The 21958-nt window shown below is 49.5% G+C and overlaps 1 protein-coding gene across 5 annotated transcripts in view; it reads right to left on the reverse strand.

Moving 5' to 3' along the window:
* Positions 1-400: 400 nt before the first annotated feature.
* The window catches only part of CCND3 (cyclin D3), a 96509-nt gene continuing 74951 nt past the window's right edge, over positions 401-21958 (reverse strand). For 2 of the 5 annotated variants that reach the window (XM_025926146.2, XM_025926148.2), the window contains 4 exons: positions 6161-6376; positions 2977-3136; positions 2108-2244; positions 401-1608 (listed from right to left, as the gene is read on the reverse strand). In XM_025926146.2, the coding sequence (XP_025781931.1) occupies positions 1441-1608; positions 2108-2244; positions 2977-3136; positions 6161-6376 (681 nt within the window). In that variant the 3' untranslated portion in view covers positions 401-1440. Of the gene's footprint in view, positions 1609-2107; positions 2245-2976; positions 3137-6160; positions 6377-6737; positions 6948-7237; positions 7583-21958 lie in introns of those variants that run through there. The other 3 variants (XM_086706846.1, XM_025926144.2, XM_086706845.1) reach the window with 3 other exon arrangements.

The raw sequence follows: 21958 nt of genomic DNA on the forward strand, positions 1-21958 counted from the left end.
TAAAAGGGCTGTGTCCTAGTACAGGTTTCTTAACCTTTCAAACTGAAAACTGGGTTATCCACTCTATTTCCTTTAAGAAATGTGTCACTCATTAAGTTTTTTTGAGTATTGTGCCTCAAGCCCGGTTTCCCATGAGCCCTGTGGTTTTTATTGTGCAATTTTGCATGGTGCAGTGAATTTTAGGAATGCATACATCCCATTGTAAAGCAGAGCTGACTATATCTGGGGCAGAAACCAAATGACCCGCAAAGCCTGAAATATTTACTTCCTGGCCCCTTACAGAAATGGCTTGTGGTAATCTCTGCATGATGACCCTTGACTTCTGCCCTGCTTCCCTCATGCAGCCCAGAAACGGCTTTTCCCCATAGCACCATCCAATCCAAGAAGCCAAAAGCCAGGATTATTCCAGAATCTTTATTAAGGTAGCATGATGGTCCCGGGCCACCAGCCTGGACCTTGTGGCTGTAGGAAAGACCTGTGTCAACAGGGCTCGCCTCCCTCTCCAGACAGGGGCTCAGTCACCTCCAGTTTATCCCTACTCCATCCCCCACCCCCAGAGAATGGGGCAGAGGGCCAGAGGGAGAGGAGGGCATGGCCCTACCCCAGGCTGTAGCAGCTCCTTGGCCACAAAGATCCTCCAGCCAGTAGCAGAGGGGAGGGATGCAGCAACCACCAGGGTTACCACCGCGTGTGCGGTCGATGGGCCCCACCACACCCTCTTTCAGTTGTCCTCAAAGCAATTAATAAATTAAAACAACTTCTTCCTTCAGCACTAACCCCCCTCATTCACACAGGAGAAGCTGAGCGGAAAGCAAAGCAAGGAGGGATTGGTTGGTTCTTGCCCGCCCCTCGGACAGAGGCCTGGTCCCTCCCTCTAGGAGCAGCTGCGCGCACGGATTATATTGGGGCCTCCAAAGCGTGTCAGGAGGAGCTGTCCAGACTGTTTCCCCTCACACATGTCTATCAGCATCTCTGAAATCTCTTCAGAAAGACCCCAATCCAAATACATGAACTCTGGAAGGTGCAACACCTTTACAAGGCACTGGGGGCATTTTGGCATTTGAGAACACGAGAGCCCCAGAAATAAGGGGGCCTCAAAAAGGAACGCTGGTGCATGTATTTTACCTACTTCAATTTCATTTCCGACCAGCCTGGCCCACCGCCAGCTAGGATCAGGGAAAGAGTGGAGCCGGTCAGATGCAGGGAAAAGGAGGAGCCTGGCGGGCCACCCAAACACGGCTGGCCAGGCCCCTTAGTGCACACTGCAGGGATAGGTAGGGCCTGCCCCCTTCGTCTTGGCGAGGGGCGAACAGGAGGGGGGCCCCCTCAGGCTTCCGATGTGGCGTGGCGTGATGTGGTTCGTTCCTGCAGGCAGGGAGGGGGGGGTGGCGGTGTCCCCTCCTCTGCTGCCAGTGGCCACTGGAGGGGGCCTCTCCGGGGCTACAGGTGAATGGCTGTGACGTCTGTGGGAGTGCTGGTCTGGCTGGGCCCCTGGCTACTGGAGCCCCTGGGGGCTTTGGGCGCCGGGCTGGGCGAGGTCTGGGCGGCTTCTCTGAGGCTCTCCCTGAGCGCAGCTTCAATCTGCTCCTGACAGGCCCGCAGGCAGTCCTGCAAACACGGGGGAACAGCAAAGAGTGACTGCTGGGTGGAGGGCAGAAGGTCCCCTTTGGAATGAAGGGTCTGCTTCCCACCCCCACAGCATCTGGCAGCAGATGTGGGTGAGGGACACCTTCCAGCACACAGGGAAGTTGGGAGGTTAGGCCACAACCCAGCCCCAGGAATCAGCCTTCAGTTCTAAGAAACTGGCAAGAGGATGTGGCAAGGGAGTGTGAGAGCAGCCCAGTAATCTGACAGCAGCTCCCCCACCCTCACTCTTGCACATCATTTGGCAGGAAAAGGGCACCCAGGAACAGTGCCCTTCAACCCACCCAAGCCACCTGCTCTTCTCCAGACCAAGACAAAAGGCCACAGAAGCCCCAGGGGTGGGGCACCTGAAACCAGGAGTGGAGACCAGGCTAGGGATGCATTCCTCCCTCTGCTGGAGGCTCAGGGAATTGCACTGCTTGAGGAAGTGCTGACCGGCCACAGCCGGCGCCCCTGCACTCACCACCTCTGTGCCTGTGATCCCTGCCAGCAGCTCTGTGAGCTCGTCCCCAGTCGTGGAGCACGCGCCCAGGCCTTGCACTGCAGCCCCAATGCTGCCCGTGGCGATCATGGACGGTGGGTACATGGCAAAGGTGTAATCTTGGAAAGGAAGAGGGAACCATGAGGCAAAGGCTTTTTTAAAAGATCACGGCCAGCACGGACTTCCTACTGCTCCAAAAATGCCAGGCAGCGAGAATAGAGCTGAGGGCATACCAGAAACCCCAGCAGTGAGTACTATAAGAGCAACGAGGGAGAAAGGCAGGACCAGGGTGAACAGGAAACTTGCACAAGTGTGTCTGCTCCAAGGTGGTCGGTGTGCCAGGGACCAGAGGGTGAAGGAGTCTCTCCCTGGTGTGGAAACAAAACCAGGGTCAAGAGACCTTGGTTGTGCTCCCAACTTAATGACTGTGAGACCCTGAGCAAGTCACTTCTCCAAGCCACTTACAGACTGGTGGTCTCTAAAATCCCATACAGCTCTGCAGCGCCTGGGTGGCTCAGTTGGTTAAGTGTCCAACTTCAGCTCAGGTCATGATCTCTTGGTTCACAAGTTCGAGCCCCGTGTGACAGCTCAGAGCCTGGAGCCTGCTTCAGATTCTGTGTCCCCTCTCTGCCCCTCCCCCACTCACACTGTGTCTCTTTCAAAAATAAACACTAAAAAGAAAAAAAAATCCCATACAGCTCTGATCATGTTCTGCTGCCTCTTCTGAGCCTCCAGAAGAGAGATAATATTGACAAATTTTGAGAGGAGTATGAAGCAGAATCCAGTTACCTCCCACCCTTCCAAGTATTTGTATTTCCCTCACCTGGCAAAAATGTATATAGGACTCTTACCTGTAGCACAAAGGGCCAAAAAGGTCTGGGCATGTTTTTTGACCAAGGCCTGCCGGTCACGGGGCAGAGAGAGCCGGTGCAGAATGAGGGCCAGGAAATCATGGGCAATCACAGCAGCTAGGTCCCACTTGAGCTTCCCCAGGACCAGCACCTCCCAGTCCTGGTGTTTGGGAAAGAGGGTGGAGTCAGTGGCTGAAGAAGGGAAGGGTAGGGAGTAAAGCAGAAATGTCACAGGGAAGGAAGCCCATCGAACTTGAAGGCGAGGGCCCCAGTTCTGCTTCTGGGTTTAAGGACCGGCGTTGTGGAGTAGGGAGTCCAGGGCGCGGAAGAATTGGGGGCACTTGCTTTGAGCATCTACTGCTCATTTACAAGGTGCCAGAACTACGTGTTTGATGTGAACTGTCTCTTTCAATCCTATTTGGTTCTCTTTCGGGGGCCAATAAGCCAGGCCTTCTCCTGACTTCGTGCAGGGCTCGGAGTACTTCTCCGGCCAAGGTTGAACGAACAGACTGCAGCGGCAGGCATCACAACCTTGAGCCGCCTCTGGGGTGAAGCAGAAAGGCTCTCCGTAATCCCAAGGATTTGTGAAAGGGGAGATCACCACTAGCCTCTCCAGTCCTGCATCCCAGCCAAGTCCGCACCTCTTGAAGACACCCAAATGAGCGTGAGGCCGCGCCTCCTGTGACACACCCACTGAACCAACCCTGAGGTTCCTCAAAGGAGAGGTTGCCCAACTTAAGCCACATCCCACAGTGTTGGTGGGACACTGGGGGTGAGTCCTGAGACACAGCACCCCACGCCACCTGGAACCACAGTGGCTTTACCTGGAACCACAGTGGCTAGCGTCACTGAAATCTCAGGAAGCGAAGCAGAGGCCCAGCTAGGCAGGACGGATCCAGGCGATCCTTGAGGGACCAAATAGCATCTCCACCTGCCCACAGCTACATACCACTGCTACGTCCTGGGGGAGGCTGGGCGCCCCACCCAATCCACTCATCTGAGGTTCCTAGTCCTGGCCCCATTTCTGAGTTGCACACATGAGGATTTCTTCACTGTTCTATCACAGGAAGGAACTCTCGGGTTTGGCCCCTTACTAAGGCAGAAATGGCAACCCCACCCAACCTCTTCCAGGCCGTCAGTCACAGCTGTCCCTCTCCTGGCTCCCACCTAGGTGTCATCCTCCTAAATCAGCCCCAAGCCTCTCACAGGGCCCTACAGAAAAGGGCCTGGCCCAGAGCCAAAAGAAGTTGGGCCGAGAAGCCAGCATTCTACTCATGCTTGCCCCAGTTCTCTAGCTCCTAACCCAGAAGTGACCAGAAAGCACCTACCCTCCAAGGAAAGATCTGGAAGGCGACTTGCAATGGGGGTCTCCCTGTGGGAAGGCATGGAAGGAGGGGGTCCCATGTGAGGGCAGCCACCCTACCCTGTATCTGGGCAACTCCTGAGAATCTCAGCCCTCGCCTGGTGGGGAACACACCCCTGGGAGCGATTAGTGGTGGTGGCTGGCAGCTCGTATCACATCTGTAGGCTTTAAGGCCACCTGGGCTAGCCTGGAGACCCAGACCCAGACCCTCCTCAGCCGCTTCAGTGCAGTGCTGAGGCAGGACGGGGACCTTTCCCTCCTTCTCTGGGCCTCGACCCCCTCTGCTGCAACAAGGGTTTGGACTGACTGGAGTTCTGTGCAGTCCCTTCCAACTCTGTCCTTGTAAGAAGACATCTGCACACTCCACCCCCGGCTCAGGCACAGGGAAAAGATGAAGAGTCCTTGTGGCCTGTTCTGAGAGACTACCCTCACACAAAGGCACACACACCATGCCAGTCTTTTCACAAAAAGGAAGTACCCTTCTACCTTCCAGCCCAAACCCCTCCAGAAACATCTTGCTCGCTGGCCCTGGAAACCAGCTCCACCTTCAGACTTGCCAAAAACTACCAGATTCATCACAAAGAGCCGTGGGGCCTCCCGGATTCCCAACTCTGGCCTCCTACTCCCATCTCAGAGAGCTACTTGGCAGGAAGAGGAATCCTGTTCCTCGACAAGCAGCAGTCGGGGGCCCCAGTACCCTGGCTTCCCGGCCAGCCAATCACAGCAGCCTGCATACTGCCCTCCTCCCCGGGAGATGGGGCCCAGAGACTCCTCTCAGGGTCAGAAGAAGACTTGGCCGCCGCGGAGCAAGGTGGAGGAAGGTGCCAGCTCACCCATCCTCTCCCCCAGGCCCCCCAGGAGATGATCCGCCTGCCCTGAATAACCTCTTCCAGATCCAAGCGGCTTCCCCACCTCCTCTCCAGGCTCAGTGGGGGAAAGAGAGCCTCGACTCCCTTGCCCTGCCTCGGGAAGAGCCCAGCCCAAGTTCCCAGCAAGGGGCCCAGGGAGCCACTTCCCAAACCACAGGAGTGACAGCAGCTCCCCACAGGGTTATGAAAGACCTCGGTCAGAGTGGGTGGGCCAGGGGAGGGGGCATCATTATCACATCGGAAGCAGCTGCAGTTCAGCTCCCGGGCTATCCCTCAGCTCTGGCCTTTGGCTAAGGGGGAAAGGGAGAGGTGATCCCACCAGGCCTGAAGCAGCTGCTCGAGTTCCTCAGAACGAGGACCTGGAAGGAGCCAGCTCTTCGGGATAGAAAAGGAAGGAAAGAAGGTGGGATGACAACTCCTTGGCCCTTCCTGAGAGCAATCGGGGCCTGACTTTAATTGGCTCTAGGAGGCTCTTCAATCACAAAGTCCACACTGGGATAAAGACTCAACCAAGGCAGCCCCCTCCCCCACATGAAGCACATTCCACTCCCCCACTCCAGTGGGGGTGTGCAGGCATGTCCTTTTGCTGCCAATAAATAACTCATGGTGGCTGTGTAAACCCAGAGGCAAAGTACTAGTGAGTATAGACATGCAGTTTGACTTGCTGCTATCTGGGGGAAAGACCAGGAAGGAATGGCACCCCCTGGAGGTCAGGAGAAGAGGATTCAATTCATGCTGGCAGCTCAAGCTTGGAGGCCGCGGTTAGCTACCCTGACCGTCTGACTGTCCCCCACACTGCCGTATCTTTTGTCCAAAAAAAAAAAAATAATAATAAAATAAAATCGGTTCTGCTACCCTCCCCAGGGGCAGAAAGTTTCTGAGGTCTTGGCCTTCCTTTTCCTGATAAGTGTGGTGACAGTATGTAGGGGGGTGGGGAGAGTTATGCACGCACCCGCAGCTGGCGGGGAGAGACAGAGTGGTCGGTGTAGATGCACAGTTTTTCGATGGTCAGGGGCGTAGTCTCGCGCAGCTTGGAGGCCAGCAGCATGCAGACCGCACCCAGGAGCTGCAACTGCGCCTTTCGGGTGGGGACGCAGGACAGGTAGCGATCCAGGTAGTTCATGGCCAGGGGGAAGACTTCCTCCTCACAGCGCTGCTCCTCACAAACCTGGGGGAGGGCGCACAGTCACTTCTAGGGCAGGGGCATGGGGAACGCAGCAGCACTAAAGGGGGGGGGCGTTGAAGGGAAGTGGATGAGGGGCAAAAAAATGGGGGGGTAACCTTCTGAGACAAGGACTAATACGGAGGATGCGCCTTCCCTAAGGTGACGCCCCCCACTTCCTCCGCGTAGCCTGCCTCCTTCCCCCTCCCCTGGGGGGTGGGGGTACGCCAGAGGCTCCCTTCCTCAAGGATTCCAAACTGAGACTGCCCTCCCCCATAGCAAGAAGGGGGTTGAGGGACGGAAGAGTTAGCCACGGTGGGCAGAGAACTGGGACCTTACCCCCATTACCACCACCCACTGCACACACCCAAAGGGAAGGGAGGAGACTCCAGCCGCTGCCTCCCGCACTTTTCATTTCCCTGACTGCCGGAACAGCGCGCGCGCCACCCCCACCGTCTTCCCCGCCAGAACCCCGCGACAGACACAGGAACCGGCTCTGGGGCGGGGGCGGCCGAGCCCAGGGTTTTCCAGGCGCGCTCTCCCGAGCAATCCGAGCGGGGGAGGGAAGCAGGAGACGCTGAGAGAAGCCGGAGGGGAGAGGGTGGCCCCGGTCCCGCTTTCCTGGCCCGAAGGAAGGGTTAGGGAGGGTGCCGAACGACCGGCAGTCAGAGTTAGGGCTGGGGAAGGGAAAGGGACACCACGGAGGCAGTCGGCTGGCTGCGGTGCCCGAGTGAGAGACCAGGCCCCGGGGATCTGAGCCGCCGAAGCATCTTGCTGATTGTTGTTGAGACCAGGATGTCCCCACAGGGCGGCCCGGAGATGTCCGGAGCCGGGCGGCGGGGGAGGGGAGACCCTTCCGGGAGATACCTCCAGCATCCAGTACGCCAGCATCTTCCGCATGTGCGGCTTGATCTCCCTCTGCACACACTGGAAGTAGGAGGCGCGGGGCACGTAGCGCTCCTCCAGGCGGAGCAAGCTCTGCAGGACACGCTGGTCCCCCAGCAGTCGCGGGTCCGGCCCGGCCCGGGGCGCGTGCCGGGTGCCCTCGCAGCACAGCAGTTCCATACTCGGGCAGCGCACGGGCGGGCGGGAGCTGGGGCTCGCGAGCCAGAACGCAGGCGGCGGTCGGGACTGCGCGGGGCGCGGGTCTGGTGCTGGCGCTGGCACTGCGCGGCCGAGCCCCAGCCCGCCCGCGCCGGCGCGCGCGCCGCTTCCCTGACAGGCGCCCCGCCCCTCGCGACGATGTAGCAACCGTGGAATGCGAGCGTCTCAACGCGCAAGGGGCGGGGCCGCCGGAGCCCCAGACGGAAAGGGCTGGCTGGCCGCCCCCTCCCCCCGGGCGGCCGCATTGGTCCGCGGGGCGCGGGCCGGCCGGCTTCCGGGCGCTCCCGGCCCTTCTGACCACCCGCGGGAGAGAAGCTCCTTGGAGGTGGGCCTCTTCCCCTCCGACGAGCCCTCCCCTTTTGCTTCTCAGACGCTAGCCTCCCGGGAAAGAGCTTTTTTCCAAAGGTTATTCATTCATTCGACAAACCCTACTTCACCCGCTGATTGCTCTGGGCAATATGAATGATAATCGGCTGGGCACTTCGTAGTGCACAACGACCTAAGCACTTAACGTGTAGCAACTTATTAACTCCTCACGAAAACTCTCAGGTGTTAAACTGATTTCGCAGATGACGAAACTGAAGCACAGCGCGGGTAACAATCATAGTTAGCCTGTGGCAGAGCCAGGACCTGGAAGCTGAAGTCTGGCTCCAGAATCTGTGCTCTACACCACTGCTACTTAAACTGCGATCCCCAGACCAACAAAAACGGCACTCCCCGAGAGCTGGTTAGAAGTGGCCCACCGAGACGAGCCGGATCAAAATCTGCATTTCAACAAGATCCCTGCTGATCCCCGTGCACATTAAAGTATGAGAAGGGCCGGTCTAAATCTGCATATTACACAAATACAACCGGGCGGAAAGGCCAAGGATTCAAGGCCTCACCTTGTCATTCACTTGGCTGTGTGGCCTTGGACAAGCCCCGAAGTCGGCCTTAGTTTCTGTTTGAGGAAAACGTGGGCGGAGAAACTAGATCCTCTGAGAAGGAGTTTCTAGCTCAGACTCTATAAACCTACTTCCCAAACTTTGGGTTACTTTGCAGTTTCCCCAAAGCTGGATTCTACATGACCAAGAGGCAGACCACAGGCCTCCAGTAAGGCTTCAAATGGGAGGAGGCCTTGGGGATCCCTGCCTCTCCTGGGGCCCTCCCGAGGAAGGAGCCACAGAAGTGACTTGTTAAGAGACAGGACACTGTTACAGCAAGTTCTACGCTAAACATTCTCTCAGTGAGTTGTTCCGTTTTATAGAATACATTTTACCGTCATTTTCATATCATGGAAATGTTCGTTTACATTCTAGAAAACTTCGACAATATGGATAAGACACACAAAAAAGGAAGTAACAGCTACCTACAATTTCTCCAGAGAAGACCCCTTAAAATGTCAATGTTTATTTTTTCTACAATTGTTCTGTGAATGAACACATATTTTTAGGAATAAGATCACTGCAAGCTGTTTTGTAAGCTGGCTTTTCACCCCACTAAAAAAAATACTGTTAGGACTTTTCCATGTCATTAAATATTCTATGTATTTTTTCTTAATTTTTAAAAATTTTATTTATTTTAGAGAGAAAGGGAGCATGCAAGCGGGGGAGAGAGGCGGGGAGAGAGAGAGAGAGAGACAGAGAGAGAGAGAGAGAGAGAGAGAGAGAGAGAATCTCAAACAGGCTCCAGGCTCAGAGTGGAGCCCTTCTCAGGGCTCAATCCCACAACCCTGTGATCATGACCTGGGCCAAAATCAAGAATAGGGCACTCAATGACTGAGCCACCCAGGAGCCCCTAAATAGTGTACATTTTCAATGGCTACATAGTATGCCACTGGTGAATGCATCATAATGCATTTTACCAAAGCTGAATTATTGGAAATCTAACGTGTTTCTAGTTCTTCCCTATTAAAAACAATACAGTAAAATGCTTTTGTGGTATCTTTGTGCATACTCATGATTGTTTCTAGAAGTGAATTAATTTCTAGAAGTGGAATTTCTCAATGTAAGGTTATGAAACATTCCAAGGCTTTTGATACAGTTCTTATTACCAAATTTTCCTGCTGAAAGGCTGAGCCAATCTAATGAACAAACATTAGAAAACTTGAAGAAAAAACGAACACTACCAGCTGGAGAGATGAAAATGGCATATTAACAATTACATATATTTTTAATTCAAGAACCCTTGTTGTATCAACATGTATCTGTGCCATGTGCCTCGTGTGATCTTGTAAGTCCTTTACTCCTGTCTTCAAAAACACAAACATGCAGTTTCTTCAGCTACTTATTCATTGCAATGCACTCTTTCACTAAAGAGAACAATACATTTAAAATTAAAAAGTTTAGGTATGAAGTTATGGAAGGAACAAAGATGTTGAAGTGTAAGAAGCTTTTAGGGTGCAGGAGAACTAAAAACATATAGCTTTTGAAATAAGTACAGAACCAGAAACTAGATCTGTCCTGAAGGAAGGTGTTTCTTTACTTTTAGAATTACTGCGTAGGACTATTGAGATAAGAAAACTGTACCTTTGATAAGACAGCAAATCACCATTATTTTTTATCTTAAAATTTTTTCCAGTTTTATTGAGATACAATTGACATATATATCAGTTATATTAATTTAAGGTATACAACCGAGGGATTTGATATATGTAAATGTTGCAAAATGACTACCACAATAAATTTAGTTAACATCTGTCTCCTCACATAGTTACATTTTTTCCTTCCGATGAGAACTTTTAAGATCTGCTCTCTTAGCAACTTGCAAGTACACAATATTGTTAACTATAGTCACCATGTTGTGCATTACATCTCCAGAACTCATCTACCTTATAATTAAAAGTCTGGACCTTTTGACCACCTTTTGCCACTTCCCTCAGCCCCCCAAACCTCCCCACTCCCTGCCTCTGACAACCAACAATCTGTTCTCTGTGTCTGAATTTGGTTTTCTTAGATTCCACATACAAATGAGATCATATATAAAAAAAAATAAGATCATATAGTAGTTATCTTTCTTTGTCTGACTTGTTTCATTTAATGTAATGCCCTCAAGGTCTGTCAATGTTGTTGTAAATGGCAGGATTTTTTTTTTATGGCTGAATGATCTTTCATTATATATATTATACACACACCCACACCCACACACACATACATATGCCACATGTTCTTTATGGAGAAAAACTGGAAAGATAAAAAGCGGAATATCAGTAAGAATATTGACTATTATTAGACATTTACATTTCTTATGTAAATTACCTATTTATATCCTTTGCCCATTCTTTTATAGGAATTGTTTTTATTGATTTATAAGTGCTCGTTACATTGAAAGGACACTAACCCCTTTTCATATTTTTTCTTTATCATATATTTTGCAAAATTTTTTTTTGGTTCATCATTTGCCTTTTATTTTTGGTTCATGGTAGATTTGTTTTTTCTGTTTCTTTTTTTTACAAATAGGTTTTAATTTTATATAGCCTTATCTATTGATATTTTCCATAATGATTTATGCCTTTGAATCATGCTTTGCCCATCTTAATATTATAGAAGCATTACAAGAAAGCATAGGAAATATTTATAGGTGATTTTTTTTTTATCACCGAGGGAACTTGTTGAAAATGCAGTTTTCTGGGCCCGGCCTCAGGGCTTTTCATTCTTCAAGTCTGTAATGAGGCCCCCAAAACCTGCATTTCCAAGAGTACATACTATAAAGTTGGGTTGTTGGGTTTTTTTGTTTGTTTTATTTGAGAGAGAGACCCTGCACAAGCCTGCAAGCAGGGGAGGAGCAGGGGAGGGGGTAGAATCCCAAGCCGACTCCAAGCTGTCAGCACAGAGCCTGCAACACACAGCCCAACACGGGACTCAACCTCAGGAACCACTGAGATCATGACCTGAGGTGAAATCAAGAGTCACTTAACCCACTGAGCCACCCAGGTGCTCCAGGTTTTTTTATAATGCGTAAATTGTGATCTACATTTATTCATGATATCTTATTAAGTGGGGCTGTTGCCTTACTTTTCCCAAATTATCACCCAAATGTCCATGACACTGATTTAACAATCAGTTCTTTCTTTATCACCCACTTCTCTGCTCTAAGCACCCCTTGGCCTGGTCCTTGCACTTCACAGTATGGCTTATTTGGGACATTCAGGGTCAAAAAACTTCACTGGGAATTGGCCCTCAGAATCCCTTCACCTTTCATCTAAGGAAATTCACCTGGTCTTTACCCCAATATCAAGCACAAAAGTGCTTAAGAAAAACACCAAAAGCTCATTTAGTCTGAAATAACCATGGTCCTTCTAAGAGAACTTGTCTTCAACTACAGCGAGAGGTATGTAAGTTAGCACAGAAAATTCCAGTTAGACAATATGAGAAAGGAAACGATCTTCTTCTATGCAGACCTCTACAAACACGACCGGACCTCTCACTGCCCTCCTTATCTCTTCAATCCCCCTTCTACCACTGGTCAGCCCATTTATGCTCTCTGCTCCATTTATTTAGTCATCCTTTCAGACCCAACTAGGGTCCACCCTCTCCCAAGAAACCTTCCTAGAACAATCCAACTACAGGAACCAATCCTCTGGCCTCCAAACTTCTGTGGATCCAACTGTACATGCCCTAAAACTAAACATTTGGCTGGCTGGTTCTGGATCTGCTCTCTGTCCCTATCCAGACTGTAGCTCCTAGAAAGGGAAAGAGAATCCATATGTATTGAGAGCCAACAATGTGGCAGGCACCGGGCAGGGTGTTTATCATCCACCATCTCACCCTCCAAGAATTGTTTTGGGGATGGGAAAACTGACGTACCAATGGAATTAAATAACGTACTGAAGGTCCGCTTAGCTCCCCCCAAACCATACACTTTTTAACTGTATGCTGCCTCTACTTAAGGAGGGGACTGTGTCCTTTATGTGTGTCTCTTCTACGAGACCTAGCACTGGGCTGTGACCACCAGCAATAATATCAGTCTTTGGGGCCCCTGGGTGGCTCAGTCAGTTAAGCGTCTGACTTTGGCTCAGGTCACGATCTCACAGTTCGTGAGTTGGAGCCCCAGGTCCGGCTCTGGGCTGACAGCTCAGAGCCTGGAGCCGGCTTCGGATTCTGAGTCTCCCTCTCTCTCTGCCCCTCTCCCACTCACACTCTGTCTCTCAAAAATAAATGAACATTAAAATAATATCAGTCCTTTGTGGAGAGCTCACTGTATCCTGGGTACCTACCCAGTAGGTATTCAATGATCCCATGTTCCCCATCAACGTTATGAGAAATATATGATTATTTCCCCCCATTTTACATAAAAGGAAACTAATACTCAGGGCAGCTAAATAATTTGCCCAAGTTCACACAGGACGTCAGTGGCAGGAGCAGGATTCAACCCAGGCAGTCTGGCTGCAGAGTCCCTGCTCTTCACTGATTCCTTCTTCTGCCTCTCGTGCTAGTCCGAGAGGGTGTGTTGATTTACGAGTTGTTGATTTACTGAGGAAGAGGCACACAGAGACTGCCCGTCCGGGAAGGTAAGGGTGTGAAGTTGTACCCTGGGAAAGGGAGCTCCTGGCGAGCAGGGCATTTTGAGGGATACCTCGGCCTCGCCCCTGGCTGGGACTGCCATGCCCAGAGCTGAGTCATCCTGAACCTCCAGGGCCCAGGAGCCAGTCAGTGACGAGCCGGCTGTCCTCTAAAGGGGCAGGTGAGCACTAGATCAGAGCGGTTCCTGGAATGTTGGCTGATCTGCCTGGGCACTTCAACAACCACCTCTACCTCAAAGGAATAGGGGCTCCCCTTGTTTTTTGTAAGGAAAAAAAAAAAAAACAAAACACGACATAGCAATGACCAGGGCCAATATGGGAGGCGTTTCTGCCCAGGTGCACTCAATCAGAAAAAGTTACTCAATGAAACGGCCAGTTAGAGGAGGGGTGGGAATGGAATGTCACAGGCCAGATGAAAAGCCCCAAGAAGGAAGCATTACAATGCTCTCTTCCTCCTCTTCTTCTCCCACTCCTCCTCCCCTTTGTCACTGAAATGTCCCCATCTGGGAACTGAGGGGGTGAACAAAGTGATGGGTGAGGCCCAGCTCCCCCCCACCCCCCCCAACCCGGCCTGTCTCTGGTCTCCAGGCTGTGGCTGGGTTACCTTCAGACCCATTCAGAGGACAGGTAGAGGCAAGGCAGGCTTGGGGGAGGGGAAGGCTCTGGAGTCAGGCTGCTGGAGTTCAAAGCCTCATGACTCTGAGGGAGTTACTGGAACCGCTCTTTTTCTGTTTCCTCTTTTGTCTGATGAGGATAATGCTCTTATGGCATGGTGAGATTCCGAGGACGAAACATCTCACACTGCCTGGCACACAGTGAGCCCTCAAAAGCAGTAGTTTCTGTTGTCGTTGTTTTGGCCTCTCTCCAGGAGCACCCTTTCCGCTATGGACATGCACCCAGAACCCCTCAGAGAAAAGCAAAAGTCTGAGCGGCAGAAGCCCTCCTCCTTCCCGGTATGGAAGCTGTAGCAAACGTCTATGACCCAGCTTGTGATGTGAAGTGTATGGGGTGGGGGGAGGGTTGGTAAATACTGCAGGGCCCGGCCTGGGGCCACGCTGCTCGGCACTCCCTCTATACCACCTATCCGTGCCTCAGTTTCCTTTTCTGAAAATGAGGATAATAGTAGCACCTCCCCTACAGAGCAGCTGTGAGGCTGAAAACAGGCTCTTATGTGTAAAACACATAGAACAGTGCCTGACATATGGTGAGCCATTAAAAAAGTTAATTGGGACTGTGGCACTTAAAGGCACAAACTTCTTTTTTTTTTTAACGTTTATTTTTGAGACAGAGAGAGACAGAGCAGGAATGGGGGAGGGTCAGAGAGAGGGAGACACAGAATCCGAAACAGGCTCCAGGCTCCGAGCTGTCAGCACAGAGCCCGACGCAGGGCTCGAACTCACGGACCGCAAGATCATGACCTGAGCCAAAGTCGGCCGCTTAACCGACTGAGCCACCCAGGCGCCCCAAAGGCACAAACTTCTTTACCCATATGGACTATTTATGATAATAAATGTAATACAACGCATGTGGAGGCAGCTAGAAAATAAAACATGCCAGGGATTGCTATAGCAGTGGTGAAGATCTGGCAAATTCTTTGCCTCAGAAAGGGTGAAGAAGACAGTGTTCCAGTCAACGAAACAATCTAGTATACTAAACACGGTCTCAGGGGCCAGGGAGGGAAAAAATTAAAAAATAAGATAAGGGCACCTGGTGGCTCAGTCGGTTAAGCGTCCGACTTTGGCTCAGGTCATGATCTCACACTCCTGAATTCAAGACCTGTGTCAGGTTCACTGACGGCTCCTAGCCTGAAGCCTGCTTGGGATTCTGTCTCCCTCTCTCTCTGTCTGTCTGTCTCTCTCTCTCTCCCAAAAATAAATAAGCATTTAAAAATAAATAAATAATAAAAAAATAAATAAAATAAAATAAAATAAACACAATCTGATATGCCACTATTGCATTTCCTAGTTTTCTGAGAAATGAATGTTGTTTCCCCCCAACGTTTTACTTCAAAATATTTCAAACCTCCAGAAAAGCTGCAGTGAACACTAACATGCCCTTCACCTAAATCCCTGCCAGTTTTGTTGCACCATTTGAGACCTAATTACAAACATCATGACTCCTCATCCCTAAATATTTCAGCCTGGATCTCCTAAGAACGCAACAGTCTCCCACATGACCACAAAACAAATTTACACTAACACAACAGCATAAACAATCTATATACAAAGTTCCCCAGTTGTTCTTACTAATATTCTTTTGTAGCGTTTTTCCTTCTCAACCCAAGATCCCATCAAGGATCATGTTCGCATTGTTACCCTAAATCTTTTTTTTTTTTTTTTTATTTGAGACAGAGAGCACAAGCAGGGGAGGGGCAGAGAGAGAAAGGGACAGAGAGGCAAGCCCTGTGCTGACAGCAGACAGCCTGATGCGGAGCCCGAACTCGCAAACCATAAGATCATGACCTGAGCTGAAGTCAGACGCTTAACTGACTGAGCCACTCAGGTGCACAGGTTACCCTAACTTTTCGATCTCTTTTACTCTAGGACAGTCTCTGACACTTATTTTTAAAATGTTTACTTTTTTATTTTGAGGGAGAGAGTGTGAGCAGGAGAGAAGCAGAGAGAGAGGGAGAGAGAGAATCCCAAGTAGGCTCCACACTGTCAGAGCAATCTGACGACCCACAAGATCGTGACCCGAGCTGAAGCCAAGAGTCTGACACTTAACCAACTGAGCCACCCAGGTGCCCCACCAAACTGAACATAATTTTGTTTTTCCTTAAAGGATTCAGGAGACACTTCAGGGTACATACAGTATTTCAGGTCACAATTTTGAGCACCTGATGTACAATATTTCAAATTGGTAATCTTCAGAAGTATTTGTCCATTCCTCAGTAAAAACTGAGCATATCATTCCTACGTAGAATAATTTATAAGTAATGCCCATACCTGCTACTCTAATATATCAAGCACATTATAGAACATACTAAGACATTTTAGGGGCACCTGGGTGGCTCAGTCCTTTAAGCAAATGACTTCAGCTCAGGTCATGATCTCATGTTTCATGAGTTCAAGCCCCACGTTGGGCTCTGTGCTAACAGCAGCCTGGGGCCTGCTTCTGTTTCCCTCTCTCTGCCCCTCTCCTGCTTGTGCTCTGTCTCTGTCTCTCTCAAAAATAAACATTAAAAAGAAGAAGAGGGGCACCTGGGTGGCTCAGTCGGTTAAGCGTCCAACTTCAGCTCAGGTCATGATCTCACGGTCCGTGAGTTCAAGCCCCGTGTCGGGCTCTGTGCTGACAACTCAGAGCCTGGAGCCTGCTTCGGATTCTGTGTCTCCCTCTTTCTCTGACCCTCCCCGGTTCATGCTCTGTCTCAAAAATAAATAAAAACGTTAAAAAAAATTTTTTTTAAACCCAAAAAACAAAAAAAACACACAAAATCTCAACACAGCACTTGCGGGCATCATTACCAATCAGAGAAATCAGAGCTGGCATGTGAGGTGACCTGTTCTCTGTTTCTGTTTCACATCGGAGGCTGCCTTCTTGGCTACTCCACGGGGATGTCCAACGGGCACCTTTAAATTCAACTTCTCCAAAACTGAGATCCTAATCTTTCCCCCACCAAAAATGCTCCTCCCACAGGCTTCCCCCTATCAGCAAATGGCAACTCCATCCTTCCAAAACAAGGGCCAAAATACTTCGTGTCACCCTTGACGCCTCTCTTTCAAATCCCACATCCGTTCACCAGCAGAACACAGACGCGCTACTTTCAAAGCATCTCGAGGACCACCCTCTTCTCTTCTCCTCTGCTACCTCTCTGGTCCAAATTCAATTCTTCTTTGTCCTTATTGGTCCCCCACATCCATCCCATCACCTATTTCTGGTTGATTCTATGCCCCCAGTACATCTCCAATCCCTCCCTTTTTTCTGTTTCCACTGCCACCACTCTGGCACTGTTGCACCAGCTGGATTACTGTGGTATGGCCTCCCAACGGGGGTCCCTAATCCACCCTTACCCCGCCCCCCGCCCTCATCCAGACACAGTGGTGCCCTAGTGGCTCCCATTTCACTCCTGGTGACTGCCAAAGCCCTCATGGTGCCCTGAAGATCCTACGTGATCTGCTCCCACCCCATTTCCCACCATTCTCTCACGCACTCAGCTATTTTTTTTTAATGTTTCTTTATTTTTGAGAGAGACAGAGCGAGAGAGAGAGAGAGAGAGACAGAGCACGAGCATAGGAGGGGAAGAGAGGGAGACACAGAATCCGAAGCAGGCTCCAGGCTCTCAGCTGTCAGCACAGAGCCCGACGCGGGGCTTGAACTCACAAATCATGAGATCATGACCTAAGCCAAAGTCAGAGGCTTAACCAACTGAGCCACCCAGGCGCCCCACACTCAGCTATTTCTGGAACAGACACGACATGTGTCACTAACATCCTAGATCTGTTTATAGTTTGTCCACTCCCTCACCACCCCACCAAAACAGAATGGCACCTGATCCATAGTAGGTGTCCAAAAAAAAACCAAAAAACAAAAAACAGACAAACCCTTCTTTGAATAAATGAATGAAACAAACTGGATGTAAGAAAAATGCCAACATAAGCCTCACAATAAATGGCAACCTGTTCCAGGTAACGGAGCTGGTGCGGAGGCGTGGGGCTGGGCACAGGGGCGGCACCTGTCGCACCCAAAGCAGGGAGGTAACTAGCTGCTCAGCTCCAGCCTTCGGCCACGCAGTGGTAATGAGTCCTGCTGCACATGCCCTTTGTTTTCAAGGCACACATCATGCTCTAGGGATTGGATCTGAGGGGCGGAGGCAGTTTGCAATCTCTAGTGCATAAATTGCTTGTGAAAAGAAAGCTCAGGTACTAGCCTGAACCTGTTTAGTCTCTCCTTATCATAAAATGAGAATACAGGCTATATATGTACATATTTGCTTTTTCTCCCTCCTTCTGGCTGTCTGGGATTCTGCATAAATGAAGCTCTCCTGTTCTATTACTCCTGTTGAGGTTCCTGTTCAACGGCGAGGGGTAAGACGAGCATGGGGACCTCAAGTGTGGACGAGTCACCTACAGCAAAACACCTGGCAATGAGAGACCTGTCCTTGGGCTCTCAGCTAGGAAGCAAAGAGGCCAGCATGCTTCATTCGAGGCACCAAATAGTCCTAGCATTGGTTTAGCATCATGATTACGTAAGTGAGCTCTAGAGTTAGGAGGATGCCTGGCTCTGCCGTTTGCCAGCTGTGTGATCTTGGGCAGGCTACTTAACTTCTCTGTGCTAGGCTTCTCATCTGCAAACTGGAGACAGTCATAACGCTTACCTCATAGGGTGGTGGCAAAAATCAACGTGGACAAAATATCTACCACAGCGCCAGGATCATAGTTAGTGCTCGGTGGTGCAAAAGCTGTGATCATTAACAATCCACATTTAACAAATGCCTTCCCAGGGTGCCTGGCTGGTGCAGGTGGTGAGCATGTAACTCTAGATCTCAGGGGCATGAGTTCAAGCTCCACATTGGGCATGGAGCCTACTTGGAAAAAAAAAAAAAAAAAAAAAAAGCCTTCCCTGCCCCAGGCCTCAGGAAGGCTTTAAGATGTCCTAGGATATGCTGGACATGAGTCATAGATGAGAAGCTTCCATTTGAAGAGTTTCCAATTTAAGCAGATAACTATGAGGATCCTGCATCATGGAGAAATCCTGAGATGTCATTCAGGCAGAAGACTTTTTACCTGGGTATTTGCAACACCCACCAGGGGCAGGTAGGGTGCTTTACGTGATGGGAAGGGTGGGCTGCACTGGGGGTGGTGGCTGTTGATGGTGCCAGTCACCTGAGTAACACGAGACGGCCTGCGGTGGGAGAGGCAGGGCTGGAGGAGCTCAGAGAGTAAGTGGGGTGGAAGAAGGGAGAGGCAAGGAGAAGTGCATCTCAACTGTGGGGCAACCACCCGTGGCGCCACCCCACAGAATTTTGGGTAATAATAATAATAATATATACCTGCTAAGCACTTTCTCTCAGCCAGGCACTGAGCGCTTTACCACATTTGCTCTGTGAGTTATAGGTGCTGGTACTGTCCTCATATGATGGGTGGAAACAGAGAGACACAAAGCAGGTAGATATCACAGGGGCACCTGGCAGGCTCAGTCCCTGAAGCGTGCAACTCTTGATCTCGGGGTTGGGAGTTCAAGCCCCACGTTAGGCATAGAAACCATTAAAAAAAAAAAAAAAGCACATTTAGAAGTTAGGTATCGCCAACGTCCTACAACTAGCAAATGGCTGGCTACCTTGGTTTGGGCTCCCGAGCAGTCTCGAAGACAAGGATTCAAGGCAAGTAATTTACCTGGGCGATGGTTCCAGAAAGCACCCAAAAGGGAGCCGGGAAATGAGACAGGAAAGGGAAGGAGGCCAGGGAAGAGTACACGATTGGGTAAGTGTGAGGCACTAGTCTAAGAGTTCAGAACAAAGCAAAACAACAACGACAAAAACCCTAATTCGTTTAATCCATATAATATCAAAATTTTGAGGTAAAATACTATTACCATCCCATTTTCCAGAGACGTTAAGCAATTATGCAGTGTCATATAGCTATGGGATTTGGAACCAGGTTTAGCTGCAAACCCCCCCCCCCCCCACCGCCACCCCTCTTAACCACTGTGTTGTGATGCCTAGACAGCCACAGCCATCTTGCACTAAGAGAAGGAGCTGACACTTGACAAGGACACGTCTACAGGATCAGAATAAATTTCTCTCCCTGAATTGCTGAATTAACCAATGCTGGGACACCCTCCTTCTGGACTTTTTTGTGACGTATGAGGTAACAGATTTTCCTTATTGTTTAATTGACTTTCATTCCCCAAGTAAAAGCTCCTTTCTCTACTATCACCCACATGATGGGACAACCTTCAATAGCAAACAGGCAAAGAATTCTACCAAAACTTCAAGAGAGAAGTGATTTCAATATTACCTAAAGTCTTTCAGAGAACATTAAAAAAAGGGTTCACTTCTCAGTTTATTTTTAGCGTTAACTTTGATTCCAAAACCAAACAAGAACAGTGTGGGAAAAGAAAATTACACTCATGAATGCAAAATCCAAAGCAAGATATTAGCAAATGGATTCCCACAATATCTAAAAGGGTACTCTGTTATGATTATGTTGACTTTATGGCCAAAATGCTCGGTTGGGTTATTTTTTTGAATCTACGTTATTTATCACACTAAGGATTAAAGGGTAAAAAAGCAAACAAACAAACAAAAAAACCCCAGATGATCACATCCCAGTAAGAAAAGGACTCTTGGCAAAGGAGCAAAAATGAGAACTTCCTTAGTCTGATAAAGGGGATCTACTAAAACCCTACGGTAAACATCCTGTTTCATAGCGAGACACTGATAGTAAAGCAGGAAAAGTGCCAAACATCCAGGCCAGTGGGAGAACTTCGAGGGCAAAGGCTGGGAAAGACCAAGAAGTAAGTACCAGTTCCTCCTCCACGTCCAACCTGTTCAGTCCTTTCCTGAGACTAGCAAAGCCACGTGTTCCCAATGCTCTCATGGTAAACCATCATCTTCCCGCCTCTCTCTCAGTACGTACATTTTTATGAATACCACCATCTTTCTTCTGAGTCCTCAGATTTTAAACTCTAGCGCCATCTTGGATTTCTTTCTTTGGTTTCCTACATCCAATCACTTACCTGGCCCAAAACAAAAACCACTCCTGAAACTAAGATCTCACCCTTCCTACCAGCCTCTGGTGGTCTTTTAGCAAATTTCTCAAAACTCGCCACCAAAGTAAACCCTTTACAGCAGAGAGGAGACAATGAATCTCTCTGAGGAATCTGGTAGCATGACCCAAAATCACCCTCTGCAAACCAGAAATTTATTTAAAGTCTAACATGCTCCCTTAGAAATGTATAGACATTTAGGATTCTGGGGTATAATATACCCATAATTGTTTTAATATAAAAATAATGGTTTAAGTTACTTATGGTTAAGGAAAATTGAACTCTAAGGAAGCCATGTATACAGTAAGGCTGGCAGGAGTTTCAAACCCTCTTTTGAAAGGCTGGGCTTACATGACTATTGCAAAAGTCTCCCTGAGAGCCTCTCCATCTTCACGCTGCTTCCAGATAGATCCAGATCAATGGCCCAGAGCCATCAGATTAATCTCTCATAGACACTCTTTCATCTCCAGTCCAAGGACCTGCTTATCAGGTCATATTTTAAAGTCAACCAGCCTAGCTTTTAAAATTCTCCTTCAAGAGGCCCCAATTACCCTATCCAGTTTTATCTCAGCAAGAGCACTCTGGTCCGCCTCGAGGCCTTATCATCCACCACTGGCATCTTGCCTCTTTCTCCAAATCCAGCTCTAGCTCTAGCCAGGCCTAGCTCCTGGCCCACCAATTCCATGAAGCTTCCAGGGGTGTAGGAGTGAATAGTCAGGAAAATTTAGAGCCAGAAGGATCAGTGATGCTCAAAGAGAAGCTGACTTGCCCAAGGGCACAGAGCCGGTTCAGGGTCCTTTTCAACTATTCCATTGTCTCCTGTGAATAAAACACTGGAAACCCTTGGGGGTAGGTACCACATCCTTTTATTCCCAAATTTGGTTAGCCTGCTGTAGGAGGTGCTCTGCATAAAGCTGCGTGCACTTTGGTTCCAGACTCCCTGTTCAGGCAATTCCCCTGCTCACAAATGTCTTTCTTCCACCTTTGTCAGCCATTTACACTTGCAAAATCCAGTTTAAGAGTCCTCTCATTGTAGATTATTTACTTTTTCCTTTTAATTTTTTAAATTTTAATGTTTATTTTTGAGAGAGAAAGAGAGAGAGTGAAAGAGAGAGAGAGAGAGAGAGAGATACAGAGCATGAGCGAGGGAAGGGCAGAGAGAGACAGAGACAGAATCCGAAGCAGGCTCCAGGCTCTGAGCTGTCAGCACGGAGCCCGATGGGGGCTCGAACTCACAAGTGGCGAGATTATGACCTGAGCTGAAGTCACACGCCTAA

This window comes from Puma concolor, chromosome B2 (assembly GCF_028749965.1).
Source record: "Puma concolor isolate L17-30 chromosome B2, mPumCon1.1.hap2, whole genome shotgun sequence".
NCBI lineage: Eukaryota > Metazoa > Chordata > Mammalia > Carnivora > Felidae > Puma > Puma concolor.